This window comes from Ranitomeya variabilis, chromosome 2 (assembly GCF_051348905.1).
Source record: "Ranitomeya variabilis isolate aRanVar5 chromosome 2, aRanVar5.hap1, whole genome shotgun sequence".
Classification (NCBI taxonomy): domain Eukaryota; kingdom Metazoa; phylum Chordata; class Amphibia; order Anura; family Dendrobatidae; genus Ranitomeya; species Ranitomeya variabilis.
The window spans coordinates 769,030,724-769,054,161 of record NC_135233.1 but is presented as its reverse complement, the minus strand read 5'-3'; the positions used below and the strand labels follow the sequence as shown (position 1 = coordinate 769,054,161).

General features: G+C 46.4%; 1 protein-coding gene across 2 annotated transcripts in view; it reads right to left on the bottom strand.

Moving 5' to 3' along the window:
* MDN1 (midasin AAA ATPase 1) overlaps window positions 1-23,438 on the bottom strand; it is a 334,505-nt gene that overhangs the window by 77,204 nt on the left and 233,863 nt on the right. For both annotated transcript variants that reach the window (XM_077289726.1, XM_077289727.1), the window contains 5 exons: window positions 22,898-23,288; window positions 13,974-14,083; window positions 12,292-13,000; window positions 12,011-12,172; window positions 10,160-10,430 (listed from right to left, as the gene is read on the bottom strand). In XM_077289726.1, the coding sequence (XP_077145841.1) occupies window positions 10,160-10,430; window positions 12,011-12,172; window positions 12,292-13,000; window positions 13,974-14,083; window positions 22,898-23,288 (1,643 nt within the window). The remainder of the gene's footprint in view (window positions 1-10,159; window positions 10,431-12,010; window positions 12,173-12,291; window positions 13,001-13,973; window positions 14,084-22,897; window positions 23,289-23,438) is intronic.

Here is a 23,438-nt window from a genome sequence, read left to right as displayed (position 1 = left end):
CCGTAAACTTGACAAATAATGAGAATCACAGGGTAGTTGTCTGGGTGATTACTTAGGTCCAATATGGCTGGGCAGGCACTCAGTTTATGGATAGAGGGGGAACAGCGGTGAAGGGGTTAATTCCCAATGTTATGGTGCTGTCAATGAGGCGGCTGTATGATAGGGGGGGCACAGGGCCCAATATTTCAGGGCGCACACCGCACCACCCCTCTAATTTTTGAAAGTTTAATTATCCCCTAAACAGCACCGCAGGTTTGAAAGGCACCGCTCCCTTTGCTGTTAGGGAGCGCGCTATATTAATGGCCACTGCTCCCCGTGTGCACCGCTATCTCCCTCAGGTCTCCCAGTCTCTGCATACCGGTCCACGTTCTCACCACTGCGGTCCTGTCTCCGTCGGCTCCAGCGAAAGAAAAGTCTGGTCCCAGCAGAAAATGATGGCGCCGCGACCTGTATTCCGGAGCGCGCGTGCTGAAGATGGCCGCCGCTGCACGTGGGCCCTCCTGGTGTCTCTGTCTCCGCAGCTCCCGCCGCTTCAGATTATCGCTGCAGCCGTCCGGAGCGCCAGCCCCCACAGCTCCTGTACGTAGGTACCTCACCGCATCCACCGGTACCGTCCACCGCCGCCTCCTCCGGGATGAGAGAGGGACCCAGCTCCGGCAAGGAGCAGCGCCGCGCTCTGTATACCCTCCTCGCTCCTGCGTGCAGGTATCTCGCTGCTCTCACCAGCGAGGTCGGTCACCGCCGCTTCTAAGGTGACAGAGGGTCCGGGGCTCCAGCTGGAAGCAGCGCCGCGCTCTGTGTCTCCCGGCGTGCGTTCCAGAAATGGCCGCCGTTACACGCGGGGGGCCTCCTGCCCGCTTCAGCTCCCGCTGTTCCCGGCTCCACGAATCTCCGCAGCGGTCTCCCGGGAGGTCCACAGGGCTCTCTATTGTATGGGGCTCAGGTTTGGCTTATTTTCGCTCAGCTATATTCACTATTTTATGGCAAAATCAGTTCAGGATACTTGGAGCTCTCCTTAGGTGCTTCCTGCTTCTTCAGCTACATAGCCACGCCCCCGATGAAATCAATTTTGACCTTACATAAGCTCGCTTAAGCATAATATGGCAAGATGACGCCTGCTTCCGGGACAACACCTGGTTATGCAAGATGGATCCGGTAACCCCTTTTGTGTTTGATGGTTGTCCGCGTTATCCCATACAGTGGGAGGGAGCATTCCCCGTGTGGCCCGAAGAACCCACTACTGTCACTGACCGTGAGGTGAAGCCGTAACTTCCTGATTGACTACTGCCTGCATGTGTGTGTGTCTGTGTGAAGGCGCTGCTGGCAGTGGTGATACCATCCTGCCTGTGACTGAGTGGGAAGGAGGGGGAGTAGTCTCTGGTATGGTGAGCGCAGTTCTGTGTGACTACCAGATTTTCAAAGCGGTTCCGAATGCAGAGGCACAGCGCGGTTGGACACCCCCCCGCACAGCCGTGACACAGCCGTGAGGGCGCAAGAGACTGGCAGACACCCCCCTGAACCCCCGCACTGTGAACGGGTCTTGGCTGGCCGAGATTAAGCTCTGAAGCACCGTCTTTTGTTTTGTTCGTCCTTGAGGCGCATGTCTCAATAGACTATTGAGAAATTCATGACTTACATGAGGGGAGGTGGAAAAGGTGATAAAAATGGAGAAGACAGGCTAGACTGCAGTACAATACTGGCCACCAGAGGGGAAGAAACGTACAGAAAATGAAACAGTTAATGAAAGTGTGCAGACTCCCTAAGAAAGGCAGATTGCAACCGTTAGAATGGCGGGGAGTTATGAAGGAGAGGAAAGGCAAGTTAGAAGATGAAGGTTTATTGAAAGCAGCTTCACCCTGGTGTAGAACGGCAGAAAATCAGTCTAGAGAAGGGTGGGTGGAAAAAGAGCAGGCAGACGGAAAAGGTAAAATAATGTATTATGTGTACTACAAAATTCCCGACTAGCCGCCGCCTGATAATGGCGGACCAGGGGGCTGGGCCTGCTCAAACTGTGGTCAGCAAAATCCTGATTGGCGGGACACATGCTCTGCCTGTAGGGCACCCCGCCTACGCCCGCCAGTCTCATAAGCCCCACCCCCGTTGCTCCAGGAGCCCATCCCCCTACTTCTGATGGCGGCCATTTTGGGACACCCAAACCACACCCAGAGAAGGCCCCAACAGAAATAACACCGTCACCTACGGTGGCCTACCCCATCCTCATCCTTAATGGCCAGTACTATACTCCGCCACCCAACCCATCAGCGCCTATATCCTCGATAGTACCGCTATACCCCATACTATGCCTCCGATACTCAGCCCCCACCCCTCCAATAATAATATTAACATAAGCTCTGGATACCCAGCACCATCAGCTCAGCTCCCGCATAATTCAGAAAGACCAGGCAGTGCTCCTAGTCTTCCTGAGGTGCCCTCGTATCAAACCCACCAAAGAGTGGGATGATACGTCAACCACAGCCGGTCCTCCCCTTGAACAGTGGACACCCTTTTTTGAACAACTTTTCCTCCAGCCTGCTCCTCCTGGCAGAACTCGGTGATATAGTCACTCAACGCATGGACACCATAGTGAACCCCCAGAACGCCAATCTCAGACATGCAGAGGGACTGGCAAAAGCCATAGTCGCGGCAGGTGGGAAGGAGATTCAACGTGACTGTGATGCTGTACATCCACCTTCAGGGCCACATACACCCAGGCCATAATGCGGTGACATGTCCCAGCCACCTACCCACCAAGTTGATCATACATGCAGTCAAGCCCAATCTACAACCCTGCTGATCCAAGTGAAAGTGCTTCAATCCTCAGACAAGCAGTCCTGGCTGTTTTGGACTACGTCCATACGAATCAAAATGTGGACACGATAGCTGTACCCATCATCAGCACCAGTATATTCGGATTTCCACTCCAGGCATGCGCCAGGGAGATAATCAATACCATCCTCACGTACTTTGCAGTTCCACTTTCCATATCAGAAGTAAGGCTTGCTAGTGATGACAGCATGACTGCTCAGGTCTTGTAGCATGCCTGTCAAGTGTGGGTAGCCCCCACTGCCCGACCACAAGTGCAGATGCCGCCCCCTCTCATCCCGGCCCCATTGCTCAATGGAAGAGGATGAAGAACTACTCCCTGGTCTGCCAGCTCCACCACCGCCAAGCCTCGCACAACAGCAAGTGGAACCAAGGCTGCACTCCCTAGGGCACCGGAGTCTGTCATGTATGTCAAATTCACTCCCCAGCAAGCAGCCACGCTGGCATCTTCATTGACGGACCCAGAGGCCCAGCCCATGCCATTTTACAGACATATGGTACAGATACAGAAGTTTAACTCAGCCACATGGCAGGATCTCCGTCTGTAAAGGCCAGAGATGCTTATTGGCCAGTGATATAAACATCTTTGGATGACTCCCGCCTTACCAGTGACACCACATGGGAGTCTGGAATGGAGTTTTGCTCCCAACTAAAGACATGAGCACAGGATAAACTGACGGATCCGTCCACACCCCTGAAAGATATGCATCAAGAACCAGGAGAAAGTGTTGAGAAATACCACGCATAGTCCAGTTGGTTCCAGGATTTGGGTTTCAGGAAGGACACCAAGAACCAACTTCAACTTCAGGTATCATCCTTTGTTGACGGATTGAGGGAGGAGGTAAAAAATATGTTTATCATACACTGTCCAGAATACAGTACATTGGATCTCAGAACAGCTTTACTGACAGCAAAAGGATATGAGAAGGTAGCTAATGAAAAACCGTCACCAGTACAAAAAGACGACAACAACCATGTTGCTCCAAACCCCAGAAGATGTGGATGAACCATTTGCCCCGCTAATGAAAGTCACTTCGCTGCAGACCAGACCACCATAGTACTACTCAGTCCCCAATCCAGCACATGGTCCAACAGTGGACACAGAAACGGACAACTAGCAGAGATAACCAAATACAGCGTGCCTGTTTTAGGTGTGGTCAGAACGGGCACTTCAAGAGGGATTGCCATACTCCCCAACGTCTCTGCTTAACACCACCCAGGTCCCGGGTTCAAGGCAACTATGGACCACCTCCCAATTCCAACCAGGCCTTCCAACCCAAGCATCAACCTGATCAATACGGACAACGTTAGGAAGCCAGAACAGTTATACACCAGCAAGACCTCCCATTCTCTTCCCTTACAACAGATGAATTAAAACGTGCGTAGAACCCCTGCCGGAAGTTGACCTTGTGGTCTATACAGATGGATCCAGATACGCAGACAAAGGAGGAAGATTCCACACATTATGGGCAGTGCTAACCCAGGAAGAACTTGTAGCAGCCGGATCTATGCCACTTTCCATGTCAGCACAGGAAGCCGAACTCCATGCTGCGACTGAAGCCTGCAAGATGGCGGAAGGGAAGGTGGCGAACATTTATACGGACTCCAGATATGCTTTTGGGGTCGCTCACGACTTTGGACAGCTAGGGGCTGCAAGGGGAATCCAAACCTCAGCCGGAACCGGAACCTTGGTGAAGAACGCAGATTCAATACATCAACTGATGAGAGCCCTATCACTCCCCAAGGAAGTGGCAGTCATAAAAACCAAGGCACATGGCAGATTAAACTCAGCACAAGCAAAAGGAAATAACTTTGCTGACCAGATGGCTAAACAAGCAGCCCTCTGGGACCCAGGGAAAGAGGAAGTAGGAGTGCATGTTGTCACAAGGAGCGGGAATAAAGATACAGAAGGAGGAAAAGAACCACAACCACCCACAAAAGCTAAATTGAAGACACATCAAGAGCAAGTGGAACCCGAATAAATGGACCAATGGCTCAGTAAGAAAGCAGTGAGGCAAAGATTGTGGCGCATAGGCACTAAACTGTGCCTCCCCAGGAATCTTTACTCCCCAGTCGTTGCATGGGCCCATGGAATCACCCACAGAGGAAAAAATCAAATGCATGCTACTGTCAACAAGTACTATGTGGCACCAGGAGTAACTACAACAATACGGGCTTACACCAAGTCTGATCTGTAAGAAAGAAACATCTTGCCAAACCTTTGTACCACTTTCAGAGGATTTAGGTCAACCATATCCAAATGCAGTAAAATATGAATATGCCCTGGTGGTGGTGGACATGTTCTCAGGCTGGCCAGAAGCCTATCTAGTGACCAACTTGACAGCCCGGACCACAGCAAAAAGGCTTATGATGGAAATGGTCTGCAGATATGGCATCCACAAAGTTATAGAAAGCGACCAAGCTACGGCATTCACAGCGGCAATCACTAGAGAACTCTGGGAGATGGTTGGGGCAAGGGTAGGCTTACACACACCCTACCACCCGCAAAGTAGCGGGGAAGATGAGAGGCTCATTGGGACTCTAAAAAGTAAAACCCATATGAGCAGTCAACACTAGAAAATGAACTTTATAAGGTACAATTGGCAAACCAATCACACCCCTCTCTATATCTAACTAATTGAATTTATGATTTAAAATTAAATACTCTATTGACCACCGGCACTGAACGGGCAATTAGGTGGACCCAAGCGACGTTCTATCGGTTTTCCAATAAAATGGATCGAATGCTCGCACGTAAACTAAAAAATAAAGAACGGCTAAATTCCATTTTTTCTATAAAAGATGAACAGTCTCAAACTACTTCCAATCCAAACAAAATCTATAAAACATTCCAAAATTATTACCAAAAATTATACACCGATACTACGAATTTCTCCCCAACTAAATTAGATGACTTCTCTGCAATCACACTCCAGACTTTGCTGCTACCCTGCACTCTCCCATCTCTGAGGAGGAAATTTCGTCCATCATCAAACGATTAAAAACAGGGAAAACTCCAGGCCCAGATGGGCTGACTGCCCTATATTATAACAAATTTCTGAATACCTTAGCTAATTCAAGCATATGGCAACAGCATGCTGAAAAGTCAAGCAATGCCCCCAGAATTTTATAGAGTACATACTTTTGTCGTCCCAAAATCAAAGAGAGACCCTCTACTTATGAAAAATTACAGGCCTATATCTTTATTAAACTTAGATCTTAAAATCTTCTCAGCCGTTATAGCCGACAGGATCAATAAGTGCCTTCCCAGCTTGGTCCATAAGCACCAGGTTGGGTCATACCAACAAGACAAGCCCCGGACAATATACGCAAAAACCTTAATCTTATACATGCTGCCAATAAGCATAAAACGCCCTTAATTCTATTAGCCTTAGACATAGAAAAGGACTTCAACACTGTCATCTGGCCTCACCTATTCACCATTATGAACAAAATGGGGATTTCGCAGCAATTAATTGACTCACTTAAACTCCTCTATAACGATCCGGTAGCTTACTTAAAATTGCGTTCGACCTCTCCTGAACCAATAATTATCAAAAGGAGAACAAGACAAGGGTGCCCCTTCTCCCCTGCTCTATTTGCCATAGTCATGGAACCTCTAGCCCAAAAGATTTGCTTACACCCGGACATTTCGGGCCAAACAATAGGCAAACATAGCCTGTTTGCTGACGACCTTTTACTAACATTAACGAATCCTCACGTATGCCTGCCAAACCTTATTAAAGCCCTCAAACACTGAGGAAATATCCTGACTAAAGGTCAACGTTGATAAATCAGAGATTATGTTTCTCCATACCCGGTCCGACAGTCCAAAATTCAATTCTAACTACTTTCCATTTCCAACATGCAAAGCGATACATCACCTATTTAGGAATCAATCTCACGCCATCCAAAACTACTTTGTTCAAGCATAACTATACCCCCCATTACAAAACTTGGCGCAAACTCTATCAAAATGGTCTTCCCCATCTCTTTCCTTTTTGAGGAGAATCCACTCAGTAAAAATGGTAACTCGGTCCCAATTTCTGTATTTGTTTCATTAGCTGTCAATCCAGATACCTTAAACGACATTTAAAACGATTCATTCACATATCTTGCGTTTTACATGGAACAAAAAAAAACACATCACAACAAATTTTATTTAGACATTAACGACAAGGGGAATGTCTCCTTACCAAATTTTACTCATTATTATAGGGCGGCTCAGACTGCTCAACTTGCAGCTGTGAATGCAGAACAGCATACATCCCTCTGGCCTCAATTATAAAGCTCTCACATAGCACTCTACCCCTTAGACAGTCTGATTTGGGCCACTGGATCTTTACCAAAGGACCTAGCTACACACTCACCTTATACATCACATTCATTGCGCCTATGGAGAACAAACAGGTTTCAATTCGCTCTACAATCCCATCCATCACCACTTTGGAGACTGTTTGATAATCCCATGTTTCCCTCGGCATAGCCTCCAGGAATCATACTTCGTGGAAACAGAATAAGATAACTAGGCTTCACGACACATTTTAAATTAATGTCGAAACAAACGTTCACTATGAAACGCTAAGTATCAATGTCTGAAAATTTCAGATTAGAGCAAATATTTCACTTCTTGCAAACCTTAACCATCAATATACCAAATCCAAAACCAACTGATTTCGAATTGAAATGCTTATATTACCCACTGGGAAATATCACGATTGTACACTGCATTTAACCAACCCAAAGGGAACTCGAAATTAAAAATCATGGAACAATGGGAAGAAGACCTACAAACAACCCTCTCACCACAAAGATGGTATAAATGTTATGAAAACATTCTAAAAAGGAAGCAATCAAATTTCGCCATTCGAAACGTCTCTTACATTATTTCATAGAACTCGTCATGTTCCCAGTTATCTACACAAGATCAATCCTACAATTTCAGATAAATGCTACAGGGAATGTGTTGACGTGGGAGATATACTTCACACCTGGTGGACATGCCCTATAGTGAAATCTCTTTGGAAAGATGTAATAAAATTAATTAAATTCTTCCTAAAAAAGGAACTGACCCTTACACCGACAGTACTCCTTTTAGGTGACAGACCAATCAACGCCAATAACAAAACTTGTCGTCTTATCGATTTTATCACCATGGCAACTAGAAATCACGTAGCCGGACAATGTAAAACCAATACATTGTCGATAAAAAAGGTGAAAAGACGGATAAATCTAATAATGTTATATACAAAAATCAAAGCCACCAGATCTGACTCTCTGGAAATCTTTCGAGGTATTTGGGACCCATGGATCAAGTCATAGACTGAAGACGATTTCTCCAGGATAATGTCACTATCTGTATAACATATAGCACAAACACCACAAAGGCTAAGTTCGGGCTGCTGCTAGAGCAAGTGCCGGTGTTTGCATCCCGCTAGCGCAGATAGAGCTCTGCTAGCTCTACCTGCGCTAGCAGTGACGGACCCGGAAACGCTGCAGCCCGCGTCTCGGGTCCGTCACTCAATGACGGCACATCGCTAGCGCACGCCCATTGTGGGCATGCGCTAGCGAGGCGTCCGCCATTGCATTCAATGCCGCGGTGTAACGTAGTCCGTTAAACGGGTCACACTAACGCAGTGTGAACCCAGCCTAACTGATGGCTACGACTTTAGATCTACACGAATTTTAGATTGCGTCAACTTAACTCCCATTACTATTGCCTGAGTTTCTAAGCCCCCCTCCCTCCTCCCCCCTCTTTTACCTATTACAACAGTTGAGTTTATATTGATGTGTATTTGATTTGTAAAATTAAACATAATAAGTCAACGGTATTGATCTTCCTCTTTATAGTCTGATATATTTCCCCCTGCGAGGGGACCCTTGTACTACATATTATCTGTTACCCATGTTATTTTGATGTTATTTACAATAAAAAAACGTTGAAATTAAAAAGTAAAATCCTCAAGATCAGTCAGGAGGTGTCCCTGCCCTGGCCAGCATCCTTCCCATTGCCCTGTACTCTATGAGAAACACACCCAGGGAATCACACAGCTCACACCCTATGAAATCCTTTTTGGGGGCCCACCCAGGTTAGGATGCTACTTTCCACAACAACTCAATACAGGGCATGACGGTTTGGTGAACTTTGTTATTGCTTTAACCAAACAATTGTCAGTAACGCATGCCAGAGTTCTCTTTTCCATTCCAGATCCTGACCAAGACTAATCCACCCACAGTCTGCAGGCCAAGGATGACGTTCTGGTCAAAAGATTTACCTGAAAGTCGACACTTGAGACAAGATACGAGGGGCCGTACCAAATACTCCTGACAATGCCTACCTCTGTGAAACTTCAGAGAAAACCAACATGGATCCACGCTTCACACTGCAAGAAAGTGGATCAACCACCCAACCAGTTTATATTCTTATTTTCATAGCCATAGCTTTTTGTTGTGTATTCCCCTGTATCAAAATAAATGTTTACCAAAAGCATAATGACTTAAACCCTACCTTGATTTTTCGGGAAGATTAAAACAATCAGAACTCCCCCTTAAAACCTCTAAAGACCAATTCAACCCAATGTTGTCTCCAATTAATTTTACATTATGTTTTGCTTACCTCCTGAAAGCCATAGTCAGTGAAACGCTGTCCCAAACTCCTTCACAGCAGGAGAGATGGACAGTAGCATCACTAGCCTCTGGCCATTCATCATGCTCTGGTCTACAATTTTGATAACAACTGACCCCTCATTTGTTCATTAAAAGGCTTATACAGGAAGAAAGAACATTACTGCTTTCTTCAAATGCTTCCTTCCTATCCATAGGGTGTATCTGGTAGTGCACACCAATTCTATTGAAGCAAACGGGACCGAGCCGCATTAGTAAATAAACCGGTTTTGTTTTTAATTTTTTTTTTTTTAAAAAAAAGCAGCCATGAGTTTTTAAACTTGGATAACCCATCACCTGCTAGTGATGACATTTAGTTTGTAAGGTAGGCTGTGCTGCGCTGCCAGTGGCTAGCACTGTTGCTTTGCTTTAGTCCTGGATTCAAATCCCACCAAGGACAATCTCTGCAAGTGGATTGTATGGGTTTCCTTCCTTCCACACTGCAAAAACATACTAGGAAATTTAGATTGGGAGTCCCAATGGGGACAGTGATAATGAGGTTTGTAAAGTGCTGTGGAACCTGATGGTGTCATGGCAGCATATCCAGTGCGGTAGATACAATCGCTATAACACTTACTAATGCACATAAAATGTCAAGTTATCCATATTACCCTATGAACAAAAAAAGTTACCCCTCCCCTTCAACCATACTACTAAATATAAAACCACATACCTATAAGAGGGTAGAGGGAATCTATGAGGGAAGCACAGGTCTGGTAACAAGACAGGAACACGGTCAGGTAATTTCTGGTAAGATGCAGTGCTTGCTTCTGATGATACCAACGAGATCTCGCAACACTTAGACAAAGCTGCTGATGGACGAGCATCACAGTATGCATTGAACTCTGAGACAACAGTGTAGATTGATCCGCTACTTCACTATCGCTGCCTTGAGTCTCCATAACATCATCCAGGTTGAATTGTTCGGTTAAGTCTGCAAAATCCTATAAATAAGCCATGAAGTATACATCACGAAACTGTACACGAGGAATCATAGAATGTATGAACAGAGTAAAAGGAATAACAACCCAGATCAGATTATTAACACTGGACCCCTGGAAGTCCCACTTGTTCTTATATCGTTCCCTTCTTTTAATTTCATAGCCGTAAAACATGACCTTGAAATGCACTGCATCTCAAACGGTGTGCTATCCCAGAATCTTATGAGAACCAAAGGAGGTTCAAAGGAGACATGATTATTATTATATACAGCAATGCTGTGCAATTGCTGTATATAGCACAAATGATCAGACTATCACAGCTTCAGGTCCCCCTAAGGGCACTAACAAGAGCAGTGAAAAAAATATGAAGAAAAAAAATGTATGAAAACTTAAAAGTTTAAATCACCCTGCCTTTCCCCTAAATAAAAAATACACATGTGGTATCGCATGGTTCAGAAAAATCCAATCTATCAACGTATAAAAATAATTAACCTGATTGGTAAACACAGTAAAATAAATACAAGAACATCAAAATTTCATTTTTGGTTTCAGCAATACCACCACACAAAAAAATACTGTAACAAGAAATGAAAGCATTATATCTATCCCAAAATAGTATCAATAAAAAGTCATGTTGCCCTGCAAAAAATAAGCAGTGTCACAGCTCCATCGACTGAAAAATGTAGGACTACGGGTCTCAAAAAAAATGCGACAAAATCCCCCAAATTTATTATTTTTATCCAAACGTGTGACTTTTTTTCCACTACTAAAAAAATTACAAAAAACAAACGGACGTTAGGTATCACAGTAATCAAACTGATGGGGAGGGTCATATTGAGCTCTCATTTTGACACCGTAAAAACTCTCATAAAACAAGGTCAGCTTTGCCTTTTTTCCCCCCACTAGAATTTTTCTTCCGCATTTTCCAGAACACTAGTAAAATGAATGGTGTCATTCAAAGGTGCAACTTGGCCTGCAAAAAACAAGCCTTCATATGTTTATGTGGACAGAAAAATAAAAATTATGGCTGTGGGAAGAAAGTGAGGAAAAAACAAAAAGGCAAAAATGGAAATTGGCTGCATCATATAGATGTTAATGTGCTAGTGCAACCTGCCTCATGACTCGCTTCTTACAGTTTTAATGGAAAGAAGCATTGCTAGCCCAGGATTCATGTAGAAGAGTATTCTTTCACCTCAGATTATAAAAAAAAAAACTAGTATTTATTTTTTATGGCGGGAGAGTGAGGGCTGTTTTTTTATTTTAAAACTTTAGTTGGTTTCCCATTTGGGGACAAAAACATGTCTGAAATCAACTGCGCATTTGTTATGTTGTGAGAATTTTCTGTATTGCAAAGAGTTAGCCTTTTAGGCTTCGCTTGACGCTGTGCTTGAGGCTCTTAGACTTGGCATCCAAGTAGCATGGTTCCAGGTTGTTTTCTCTAGAGCATGTTGTCTCAAACACTACAGTGTTGCAAAGTAAAACCTACACTGGTGGGATACTTCACGTGATGTCCGATTCATCATGCTGCCCGTGGTGTGGGCAGCATGAATCTCCTATTGGTTCACTCCTTGCGAAAATCATACCTGTTCATAAACTGGAAATCGCATGCGGAATTCTCTTTCCTCTTCTTCACTTTCTGTAACTCCTGAGCCAAGACTTTTGCTCTTATATTTATAGAGGCTATTTTCTTGCTGCTCTTGTTCTTTAGCGATCTGCTCTTGCTCATCCCACTCATTAATGATGGCCTACAAAGAAACATACATTCTAAAAAAGAGCACTACATAAATCTATAAATACACATTCTAATTTCTAAAAAGTGTCATTAATTAAAAAAAAATACAAGCTTAAAAAGTAAAATACTGACCTGACATATGTGCCTGAAAAGCTTCAGAGACTTTTCTTCCATTTCCCCTTTGGAAAGAATATGGCAGCGCAGGTAGAGTAACCCATTGACAAGCAGCTGCTCCTTAGTTAGGCAACAACTTAAATCCTTCGTTTGGGGTGTTTGGTCTTTACAGGGATATTTTTGAGACAGTTTTTTAAGGCTTTTCAGAATGTCAAGGGAACCAACGGAACACAAACTGTCGGCATGTGAAAAATACGTTGGAAATGCTTCAGATGTCGATGGAAAAGCAAGAAGTGAGGAAATTATACTTGTTATTTTGGGGGGCGAAATTAAAGCACTGTTCATTGTGACGTAGAGCTCAGAGGCTATTACTCTCATGCCATGTTGCACTTGCAAAATGGCAGCTTGAAGAGGAATTACTATATCTGGGTAAAGGGAATACTCCTCTGAAAGGCGCTTCCGGAATTGTTGTTGGGATCGTTGCCACGTGACCTCTTCAGACAGCAGGTTGAGCATACCTTGCCGTGACTTTGTAGCCTTCCCGCTGAGGGCTTTAAGAAGACGTGTAGAAAAATCCTGGATAGAAGACATCTTGCCAATGCTGTTGAGGTAGTTATGAATGTCCTGGTACAAGGTGTTGTAAGTTGGACTTGTGGGGCGGTAGGCCTGCTTTTTGGAAAGATCATAGATGAATGCTTTCAGTTTCTGAATTCTTTGCAGCAAAGACCTGTGGAGAAATAGGGTAATTAAAAAAAAAAAACGTGCAATAAGTTCTTAAATATATGAGACGACTTTTTTGAGTGCCTGTACTCAGGTTTTGTGCAAGTGTCCCAGCCTAGTAAATATGCCGTCACCAGATTTTAATTCAAACTGCATAAATTATCATAATAATAATGATCTCTCATATTGGATCTCTTGGATGCTGGTGCACTTTAAAAGTCCACATAAGAATTGCTGCATAATGCAGCTACTGAAGATAAAGCCAGGGTAATACTCATTGAATGCAAATAAAAACCGACTTTCAAGCAGGGCTATACAGCTATTCTGACATCAATCAGACCAAGATACCCATTTAATAATGTATGTAGTTTGTAATCTGGTGACAGTTCATCAGCTCAAAGGTGTAGAACAGAGGTGTCAAACTGCATTCCTCGAGGGCCGCCAACAGGTCATGTTTTCAGGATTTCCTTAGCATTCCACAAGGTGCTGGAATCATTCTGTGCAGGTATCATTCTGTGCAGGTGATTAAATTATCACCTGTGCAATACAAGGAAATCCTGAAAACATGACCTGTTGGCGGCCCTCGAGGAATGCAGTTTGACACCTCTGGTGTAGAAGACATATTAAAGCCAGGCGCAGTGAACGAAGGGATCTAGCTGGCTCCTGAGCTGAAACCATTGAAGAAATAATAGAAAAATCCAGTAACAGCAAAAAAAAATAAAAATAGTTTTTCTATATAAAACAACACATTTGAATATGGCTAATAACCAAAAAAATTGAAGACAGTATAAAAATAACATGGTGGACATCGGGTCTACCGACTCAGTCTTGACAAGTGGTTTTCTTTGTTTTTCGCCATATCCAAATAAATGTGATGCTTTTGGAGGTTGTTGGATTTTTCCACTATTTCTTCCACTGTGAGTGTGTGGAATGTGTGCCCGGGATGCAGGGGGTTAAATGGTCAGAGATCACAGGCCCACCTTATATGTGGATGATTATGCTTTTGCAATGAATCATCGTTAAGCTCTTGTCCAGTAAGAAGGCTACATGACAAATTCCGCGTCTTCCACTCAAGCTCTAATTCATGCAGCTAAAAATAAATAAATAAATTAAAAAAAATGGACATTTAGTCTTAATACATTAACATATATTACAGGAGAAAACAATAACAATACTGCTAAAACACAAGGGAATATTACAGTAAATTTAAACCTACACAAATCTGCATCCATTTTCCACATGCAAAATACATAAATTACAGTGCCAATGTTGTGGATGGAATTTTATGACCTCTCTCACATGCTGGGCAGAAAACCTATCCCATAAAATGCTAAGCGCTGTGGATTTGACACCTGCCAGACGGTCAATTTATATGTCAAATTATTTACTGAAGGTTTTAACCTTTGCATTGCTTAGGATCTGGGGTGTAATGTATATTCAAATATATCCAAAAATATCCTCCGTACCGAACTCATTGCTCACTTTAACATGGCACATGATGATCAACCCCCTATTTGCATATTAAAGTGGTCAAACAATGCTTTTTCTTGTTGCTATTATTGTGACACCCAAGCCTGCTGGCAGCAGGAGGCAGACATTAATTCTATCAAATTTAGTGTTGGTAGAAGGCAGACCTCGCAGCTTCTTAAGTTTCATCAGCTTTTATTAGTTACGTTGGTTTTCCCTCTATCTACAAGACAGGAAATGGAGAGAACAATCTCCTTTTAATCCACAAGTGGGGAGGGACAATGGTGTTGATACAATCATGCTCTTATACCCTGCAGAAAAAAGTGGAACAGAGCCTCCTAACTCCATTGTTACCTGAAAGTATAAGGGTCACTCAGTGTTTCTGTTGTTCCTTCTTCCAGGGTAAGCTCAAAATAGGCAGACGGTGATAAAAGGAGCAACACTGTTAGACTTCTCAATGGGTTCAGGCAAACCCTCCCTTGCATGCAGGTCAGCTCTCACTCAGGCCTATTCGTATACTGGGCAGGCTCTTATTTTCTACACTCTTGTTTGAGTCACATCTCTGAACCATGGGTTTCCATATCTTTGCCATTTTTCTGGTCCCCAAGAAGAACCTGACAAGCAGCCTTACGCTTAAGTACCTCGATACTTCTTATTTTGGTCATGGGTAGACACCTTTGAATGGAATCACTGCAGATGGTGATCAAATTCTCTTTTAACCGTGGGTTTCTTGGATACCATTATATGCCCAGTCCAGCAGTGTTTCCTCGGCTTTTGGATTCAAATCAATCCTTTCAGATTGTGGTGCTTCTCTGAGCTCCGGCAGCCAGTGTCGTTACTATGAACAAAGACCATTTTTTGGTCCAGTGGGATTTCAGTTTTATCATACAGGGAAAACAATATTCTGGTAATGGTCACCTTCTTGTTTCAAAAACATGGACAGCTTTGAAACTATCCTGGACATACAGTAGGTGCCAATTTCCTCACCCACAGCAGGACAATTCCTACCAGTATAGATTATAATAGCATCCCTGAGCTTGTCTTCCATGGCGGTCATACCATACACATATTATCACACCTTCCCATGTCATTGAGTAATTCCGGCCCTTTGGCCAAATCTTTAGCCACTTTGGATTATCCATCATTGTTCCTCTGGTGGCATGTACAATGTACTCCCCAGATGAGGCATTCCCAAAGCCAATGCTTCCAAATACTTCACTGCATAATCTTCACAAGATTGCACATACCAACTTTCCTATGGGCTTCGTATTGATCAATGAACCAGTCTCTTGGGGTTTAGTCTTCCATCTTTTCAAAGTTTCTACATCTGGGGGTACTATTGTTGAAACTAATGTCCTGAAGTCTTGTTGCTTCAATGAATAAGGTACATACTAAAGGCAAAAAAGCCTTTTAAAATTCAAGGCCTAGAAGTCTTCTTCCTGCCAGTGTGAAGAGAAACACCTTCTCCTCTCTAGAAATCTGTCTTTTTGCCACCAGCTTGGATTGGGTCTGGGTTAGCAAGATCTCCACAATTCCAGTGATCTTCTGTCTCTATACCTGACAAAGTCTTATAAGCGATAACTAGTGATGAGCGCAAGTGCTCGTTACTCGAGTTTGCACTGAGTATCGAGATTCGTCAAAGTGACATGTTCTAGTAACCGGGCCACATGTTTTGCATTTTTTTATGGATAAAATAGGGATTTTTGTGTACTCACCGTAAAATCCTTTTCTCCGAGCCACTCATTGGGGGACACAGGACCATGGGTGTTATGCTGCTGTCACTAGGAGGCTGACACTAAGTTGAGACAAAAAAGAGTTAGCTCCTCCCCTGCAGTATACACCCTCATGCTGGCTTCCAGAGACCCAGTTCAGTGCAAAAGCAGTAGGAGATTAATAACCGTACAATACCTAACATTAGAGTATAACATGTCGAAGACAGTCAGGAACCGAAAAGGTAACAAGCCATAAGGCTAACAGGGTGGGTGCTGTGTCCCCCAATGAGTGGCTCGGAGAAAAGGATTTTACGGTGAGTACACAAAAATCCCTATTTCTCCTTCGCCACATTGGGGGGGACAGGACCATGGGACGTCCCAAAGCAGTCCCTGGGTGGGAAACAAAACAACCAAATAAACTCCGTGTACCAACTGACTATAAATGCGCTACGGCCGCTTGCAGAATACGTCTGCCAAGGGCCGCATCCGCAGAAGATTGAATATGGACATTGTAGTGCTTTGAAAAAGTATGCAGGCTGGACCACGTTGCGGCCTTGCAAACCTGTTCTGCCGTCGCCTGGTGCCGGATGGCCCAGGAAGCACCCAACGACCGAGTAGAGTGTGCTCTAATCCCCGCCGGGACAGGTCTGGCCCTGACCCGATAGGATTCTTCGATAGCAGACCGAATCCATCTGGCTATTGTGGCCATAGACGCAGCTAAACCCTTTCTGTGACCCTCCGGGAGAACAAAGAGGGAGTCTGATTTGCGGAAATGAGCAGTTCTGGAAATGTATCTCCTGAGGGCCCGTACCACATCCAGGGTATGAAGGGCCTTTTCGACGCTGTGTTTTGGCTGTGGGCAGAAAGAGGGAAGAAGGATGTCCTCGTTAAGGTGGAAAGATGAGACCACCTTAGGGAGAAAGTCCGGAGATGGGCGTAGAACTACCTTGTCCTGGTGGAAGGCAAGGAAAGGCACCCGGCAGGATAAAGCGGTCAATTCTGAGACCCGTCTGATAGATGTCACTGCCACAAGGAAGGCAACCTTCCAGGAGAGGACAGGTAGCGGCACGTCCTGAAGAGGTTCAAACGGAGGTTCCTGAAGAACGCTCAGGACCAAATTGAGATCCCAGGTCTCTAACGGCAGTCTGTAGGGGGGTACCACATGGGAGACCCCCTGAATGAAGGTCCTGACTTGCAAGTTGGCAGCGACCCTACGTTGAAACAACACGGATAGAGCCGAGATCTGACCCTTGAGGGAACTCAGTGCGAGGCCGGAATCCAAACCGGACTGCAAGAAATCCAAAATGGAAGGAATAGAGAAAGCAAGCGGAGGGCGACTTCGGAGCCTGCACCACGAGAAGTAGGCCTTCCAGGTGCAGTGGTAGATGCGAGCGGAGGACGTCTTGCGAGCTTTGATCATGGTGGGAATGACCTGCTGAGAGAAACCAGCTTGGGTTAGAATCCAGGTTTCAACAGCCACGCCGTTAAATGTAGGGCCCCTGAGCTCTGGTGGAAGATCGGCCCTTGACGAAGCAGATCTGGGCGGTCTGGTAACCGCCAGGGAACGTCGGACACGAGCTGAACGAGCTCCGCATACCATGCGCGAGGTGGCCAATCCGGGGCAACAAGGATGACCTGAACCCCCTCTGTCTTGATTTTTCGGATCACCTTCGGTAGTAAGGGAAGCAGAGGGAACACGTACGGAAGTTGGAACCGATGCCACGGGTATATCAGAGCGTCCACCCCGATGGCCTGGGGATCCCGAGAACGTGCTATGAAGTTGTGAACTTTGGCGTTCAGTCTGGACGCCATCAGATCCACATCCGGGGTTCCCCAGCGAAGACAGATTTGCCGGAAAACCTCTGGATGAAGTTCCCACTCCCCCGAGGCGAGGCCCTGACGGCTGAGAAAATCCGCCGCCCAGTTCTCCACGCCCGGAATGTGCACCGCGGAAATGATAGAGTGGTTGGCCTCGGCCCAACAAAGAATGTGGGAGACTTCCTGCATCGCCGCCCTGCTGCGGGTACCCCCTTGATGGTTTATATACGCCACGGCTGTGACGTCCGATTGAACTCGAACTGGGTGACCCGCAAGCAGGGGGTGGAAGCGTCTCAGGGCGAGTCTGATCGCACGAATTTCCAGGATGTTTATAGGGAGCCTCGACTCCCGAATCGTCCAACGCCCCTGGGCAGAGTGGTGTAGGAAAACCGCTCCCCAGCCGAGGAGACTGGCATCGGTAGTTACTACCAGCGGATCGGGAGGGAAGACTTCCCCTGGAGGATAGAGGATCCCAGAGTCCACCATGTGAGGGCTTGCCTGATCCGTGGTGACAGAGGGCATGGGCGATCGAGGGATAAGGGATTCCTGTCCCAGATGTCCAGCAGAGCCTGTTCTAAGGGGCGGAGATGGAGTTGAGCGAAGGGAACAGCTTCTATTGCTGCCACCATCTTTCCCAGAATCTTCATGGCAAAACGGATGGACCGGGGACGAGGGTGACAGAGCGTCCGAGCTCCCTGCTGAAGCTCTTGGGCCTTGGACCGAGGAAGTAAGATCAGTCCCCTCGATGTGTCCAGGATCATGCCTAGGAATGAAATCCGTCGGGCAGGAATGGGAGAGGACTTGTCCGAGTTGATTAGCCAGCCCAGGCGCGAAAGAGAATCCAAGGTAATGCGGACGCTTGCTTCGCAGGCCTGATAAGACGGACCTTTTATGAGGAGGTCGTCTAAGTATGGCAACACGACCACTCCTCGAGAGTGAAGAATAGCCATGACAGCCGCCATGACTTTTGTAAATACCCTGGGCGCCGTGGCCAGACCGAAGGGTAAGGCTGTGAACTGAAAATGGTCCTCCAGGATGGCGAAACGGAGAAACCTTTGATGTGGCGGGAAGATTGGGATGTGAAGGTAAGCATCTTTGATATCTATTGATGCTAGGAACTCCCCTCTTTCCATAGAGGAGATGACTGATCGTAGAGATTCCATCCTGAAGTGCCGTACTTTTACGTACTTGTTTAGGAGCTTCAGGTCCAAAATGGGGAGTACTGTCCCATCCTTTTTCGGCACGACGAAAGGTTCGAGTAGAAACCTCTGAATCTCTCGTGTTCCGGAACCGGAACAATGACCCCGCTTTGGCGGAGGGATTCGATGGCGCAGCGAAGGGCGCAAGATTGAGCTCCCGAACTTGGGAGACAAGAGGGAAAAAACCGTGCTGGAGGGGAGGCGGAGAATTCTAGTTGGTAGCCAGACGACACCAGATCCCTGACCCATTCGTCGTGGACGACGGAGATCCAGACGTGCTGAAAAAGAAGCAGACGTCCGCCTACTTTGGAGGTGTCGACTGGAATAGACCCCGAGTCATTGCGAGGTGAATCTGGCAGGCCTGGACCCTCTGGTTCTGGGTTGCCTAGGCTTTCCTCGCCAGGACTGATTCGGCCTGAAGGAAGGTCGAGAGTCCCTGTCTGGGCGAGCGATCGTTCTGATCTGGATGAGGGGGCAGAATTGGACCAGAATGGGCTACTGCGAAAGGGCTGAAAGCGAAAATATTGTTGACGCTGAAAAGCGGCTTTGGGCCTATGTTGTGGGAGGAACTTGCTCTTTCCTCCTGTAGCGTCGGAAATAAGCTGGTCTAATTTTTCTCCGAAAAGACGCCAGCTCTGAAAGGAAAATCAGAGACTTTTTTGAGGAGGAATCTGCGCGCCACTCTCTGAGCCAGATAGCTCTCCTAATGGTGATGGCGTTAGAAGCTGCAGTTGCTGCACAGTCCGCCGCGTCGAGGGGCGCATACATCACATAATCTCCAGCCATGGCAATTTGTTTGGCCAGGTCTGCCACCTCAGGCGGAAGTTCCTGTTCCTGAATGGATTTTGCGAGGGCATCCGCCCAGTAAACCATTGCCTTGGCAACCCACGCCGCAGCGAAGGAGGGAGATAGAGAGGAACCCGAGGCTTCATACACTGAGCGAGCTAGGGAATCTAGCTGGCGTTCTGTGGGACTCTTAATTGAAGCACCGTCAGGAACGGATAGGAGAGTTTTGGTTGCCAAGCGCGAAACCGGAGGATCTACTTGTGGAGATTCCGTCCAATCTTTAACAAGATCTGCGGAAAAGGGATACTTCGACTCCAGAGTCTTTTTGCCTGTAAAACGCTTATCCGGACGCTCCCTGTGTCGCCTGACTATATCCAGGAAATCTGGGTGAGAGGCGAACGTCTTATGGGAACGCTTGTTTCTCGTAAAGGAAACAGAATGGTCCGGGGCAGAATTAGAATCATCGTCCACTTTTAGTGAATGATTGACTGCCTCAATGAGGGAGTCGACAGTAGACCTAAACTCCGGAGCATCCGGGTCTAAGGATGCATCAGACTCATACTCAGAATCGTGATCGCTACGGGCCCCTAGGGAGGGTGAGCGAGAAGTGGAGCTACCAGAGGCTGACTGGTGTGACTAGTGCTCAGGGGAGGTAGTGCGGATCCGTTTTCTGGATGACCGTGCCTCCTTCCGGAGAGAGCGACCCCTGCTGGCTGACGATTCCCCTGTTATGGAGGGATCTCTTAACCCAGGAAAAAGAGGGCCCCGCTCCCCAGAGGGGTCCTGAAGGGATTTAATCGCTTTGGCTAGCGAAACCACGGACTGTGACAGGGACGCAACCCACTCCGGGGGACTACATACACTGGGGTCGGTAGCGGCGGAGGGCCCCTGGGCATCTGGGGCATCGCAGGCTGAGCAGAGGGGGGAACTCTGAGGCCGAGGAAGAGGAGCCTGGCAGGTGGTACACGCAGTAAAAAAGGTAGTATGCACCTTAGTGATCTTTCTGGTCCTTGACTGGGACATGGTGTACGCTAAAGTAAGAGATAGTGCACAGGTAGGGCCTGTAAGCTGTGGAAGCGAGGGCGACGCTGCAAGGGAGAACTAACGTCGTCTCCTTACCCGTGGTCCTGTGTCCCGCTGAGAGAGGGAGAGTGGCAGTGCTGGTGGAGCGACAGCCAGTGGACAGGGCGCTGCACTTGGAGGAGCGCAGCCGGCAGTCAGAGCGCTGCACGTGGAGCTGCGGCGTGCAGAGAGAAGAAAGATGGCCGCCAGGGGTTGGTGAGGGGAATCTCGCAGAGAGCGAGAAGCGCCAGGACCGGGGGGGCGGAGCCGCCGAATGACACGAAAAAGGGGGCGGAGAGACCCTGAAAAGGTGAAGGAGCCCTCCGGAACCGCTGGGACGACCGACCCTCCCCCAAAGCACTTACCCCGACAGAAGGGGAGAAACGCAGAGAAGCTTGCTGCGCCAGCGGTCATAGATTTTTCCCGGGATCTGGTGAGCTGTGCCTGGGGGATTAGGACGGTGCAGGGTTGGGGGAAGCCTCTATCCACCATCCCCATAAAAGGGGGGTGGAGAGGAACCGTCCGCCTCCTTCCATCATCCGCTTTCTCAGTGGTGATGCAGTGGGGGCTGCACGGACGCCACAATGTAAGGTGCCTCTGAACAGCCGAGGTAAAACCTGGTGGGCAGGGCAAAAAAGTCCGGCAATAGGCCTGGCTGCAGTAGAGGATACTGAAGGTGACACTCCAGTGCTCGTCTGATAAGGGAGGGGGGAGATCGGTGCCCTTGAAGGGGCCCGTCGCCCCTAGAATCAGCTCAGGCAGTGGCTTCCCACATCGCAGGAGAGGATACGGAGAGTAAAACTCCCGTGCTCGCCTGTTGTTAGTTCGGGGGAGATCGGAACATGAAAGAATCCGTCGCCCCCTTCGTCCGGGATAGAAAGGTTTAAATCCAGTGTGCCTCCTACGGACACTAAGCTTGAACTGGGTCTCTGGAAGCCAGCATGAGGGTGTATACTGCAGGGGAGGAGCTAACTCTTTTTTGTCTCAACTTAGTGTCAGCCTCCTAGTGACAGCAGCATAACACCCATGGTCCTGTGTCCCCCAATGTGGCGAAGGAGAAATTGGCCATTTGAATTGTGCCTGAGGCATTCCACCAAAACTGCGGGCCTCTCACACTATGCTTCATACGTTTTCTACTTTAAAAGCTGTCTTTTTGCCACTCCTATATTAACCACAATAGTATGCACCCTTTGGCATCCCATAGTAGTAGTGGATCAGAAAACCACTTGGGCCATGTTTATTTTGCTCCCTCACCATGGGAATGCTCTATGATAGCCTATTATTTTCTGTGCCCCCTCCACCCCACCACCAGCTAACATGAGTGGGAAAAAAAGTACTTTTGTGTAACCTGTAAATTCCTTTTCCCACCGACTTTATTGGGAGGCACAGTTGCCAACAAGTTATTTCTCTGTACTTAATTTTGGATATTTTTGGTTTTACTGGGAGGGTGCCTCTTGTGCTTAGATGTTGATTTTTTGTTTACCTTTTGGTTGCTTCTACTACGTGTATACAAACTTGTTAGCACTTTCCAGTGTTTGAAAGTTAACACTTTTGGCTTAGCTTTTTAAATGGTAGGTCAACTATTTTAAAAGGCAAGTAACAAAAATGTATTTTTTCCTCCCCATAAAGTTATTTTCTATTCAAAATCCAATCATTACAAAAGCAGAAAACCTAGCATTCAAACCTTGATTTAAGCAACATATACCAATACAACAGATGTCCACATCTGGTTCCATCAGTAAATGGAGGTCTATAGAAAAATTCTGCATATGCATCAAGTGCTCTCCTTGTGCATTCGGTGAATGTGCGCTGTAATATAGCCCTAACCTACACATTCGCTTGAGTCCTATACTTATTTACCTCTTCTTCTGCATACTGTAACTTGTATTTTCGTTTCACTGCAGGATCAAAGGTAGTTACTGGAAGCCAAAGATGAATCTGCAGTATACCCAAATTAATCCACAGAGTCCCACGACGTGCTGCTTCAGAGGCCTGAACTGCTTCATCAACATCGTCAGGATGAAAGTGCTGTAAGCATGTCAATAAGAGCTTAGCAATGTTTTCAGGTAATCTTTCCTCACTAGACCAGTCTCTTAGGATATCCTGAATATAGTAAAATGCAGAGGCATCTTTCTGTGGCAGATGGACACAATATTGCAAAAATTCTTCTTGCAGACTTTCTGGTACAAGATCTTTCAGAGCAACAAAATGGTGATATAACACAAGACCTTGAAGTCTGGAATCGGTGTTTCTGTAAAAAGAAATGAAATAGTCACAGTCCATCCTTGGCATATGTAAATGCGATATCTGGTTAAGGCTAAACATAAGCAAAATATACCAAAAATTTTGAAAAAAAATGAAAGTACAGTAATTAACCAGGTCCTTAGTGTTCTGTTTTTTT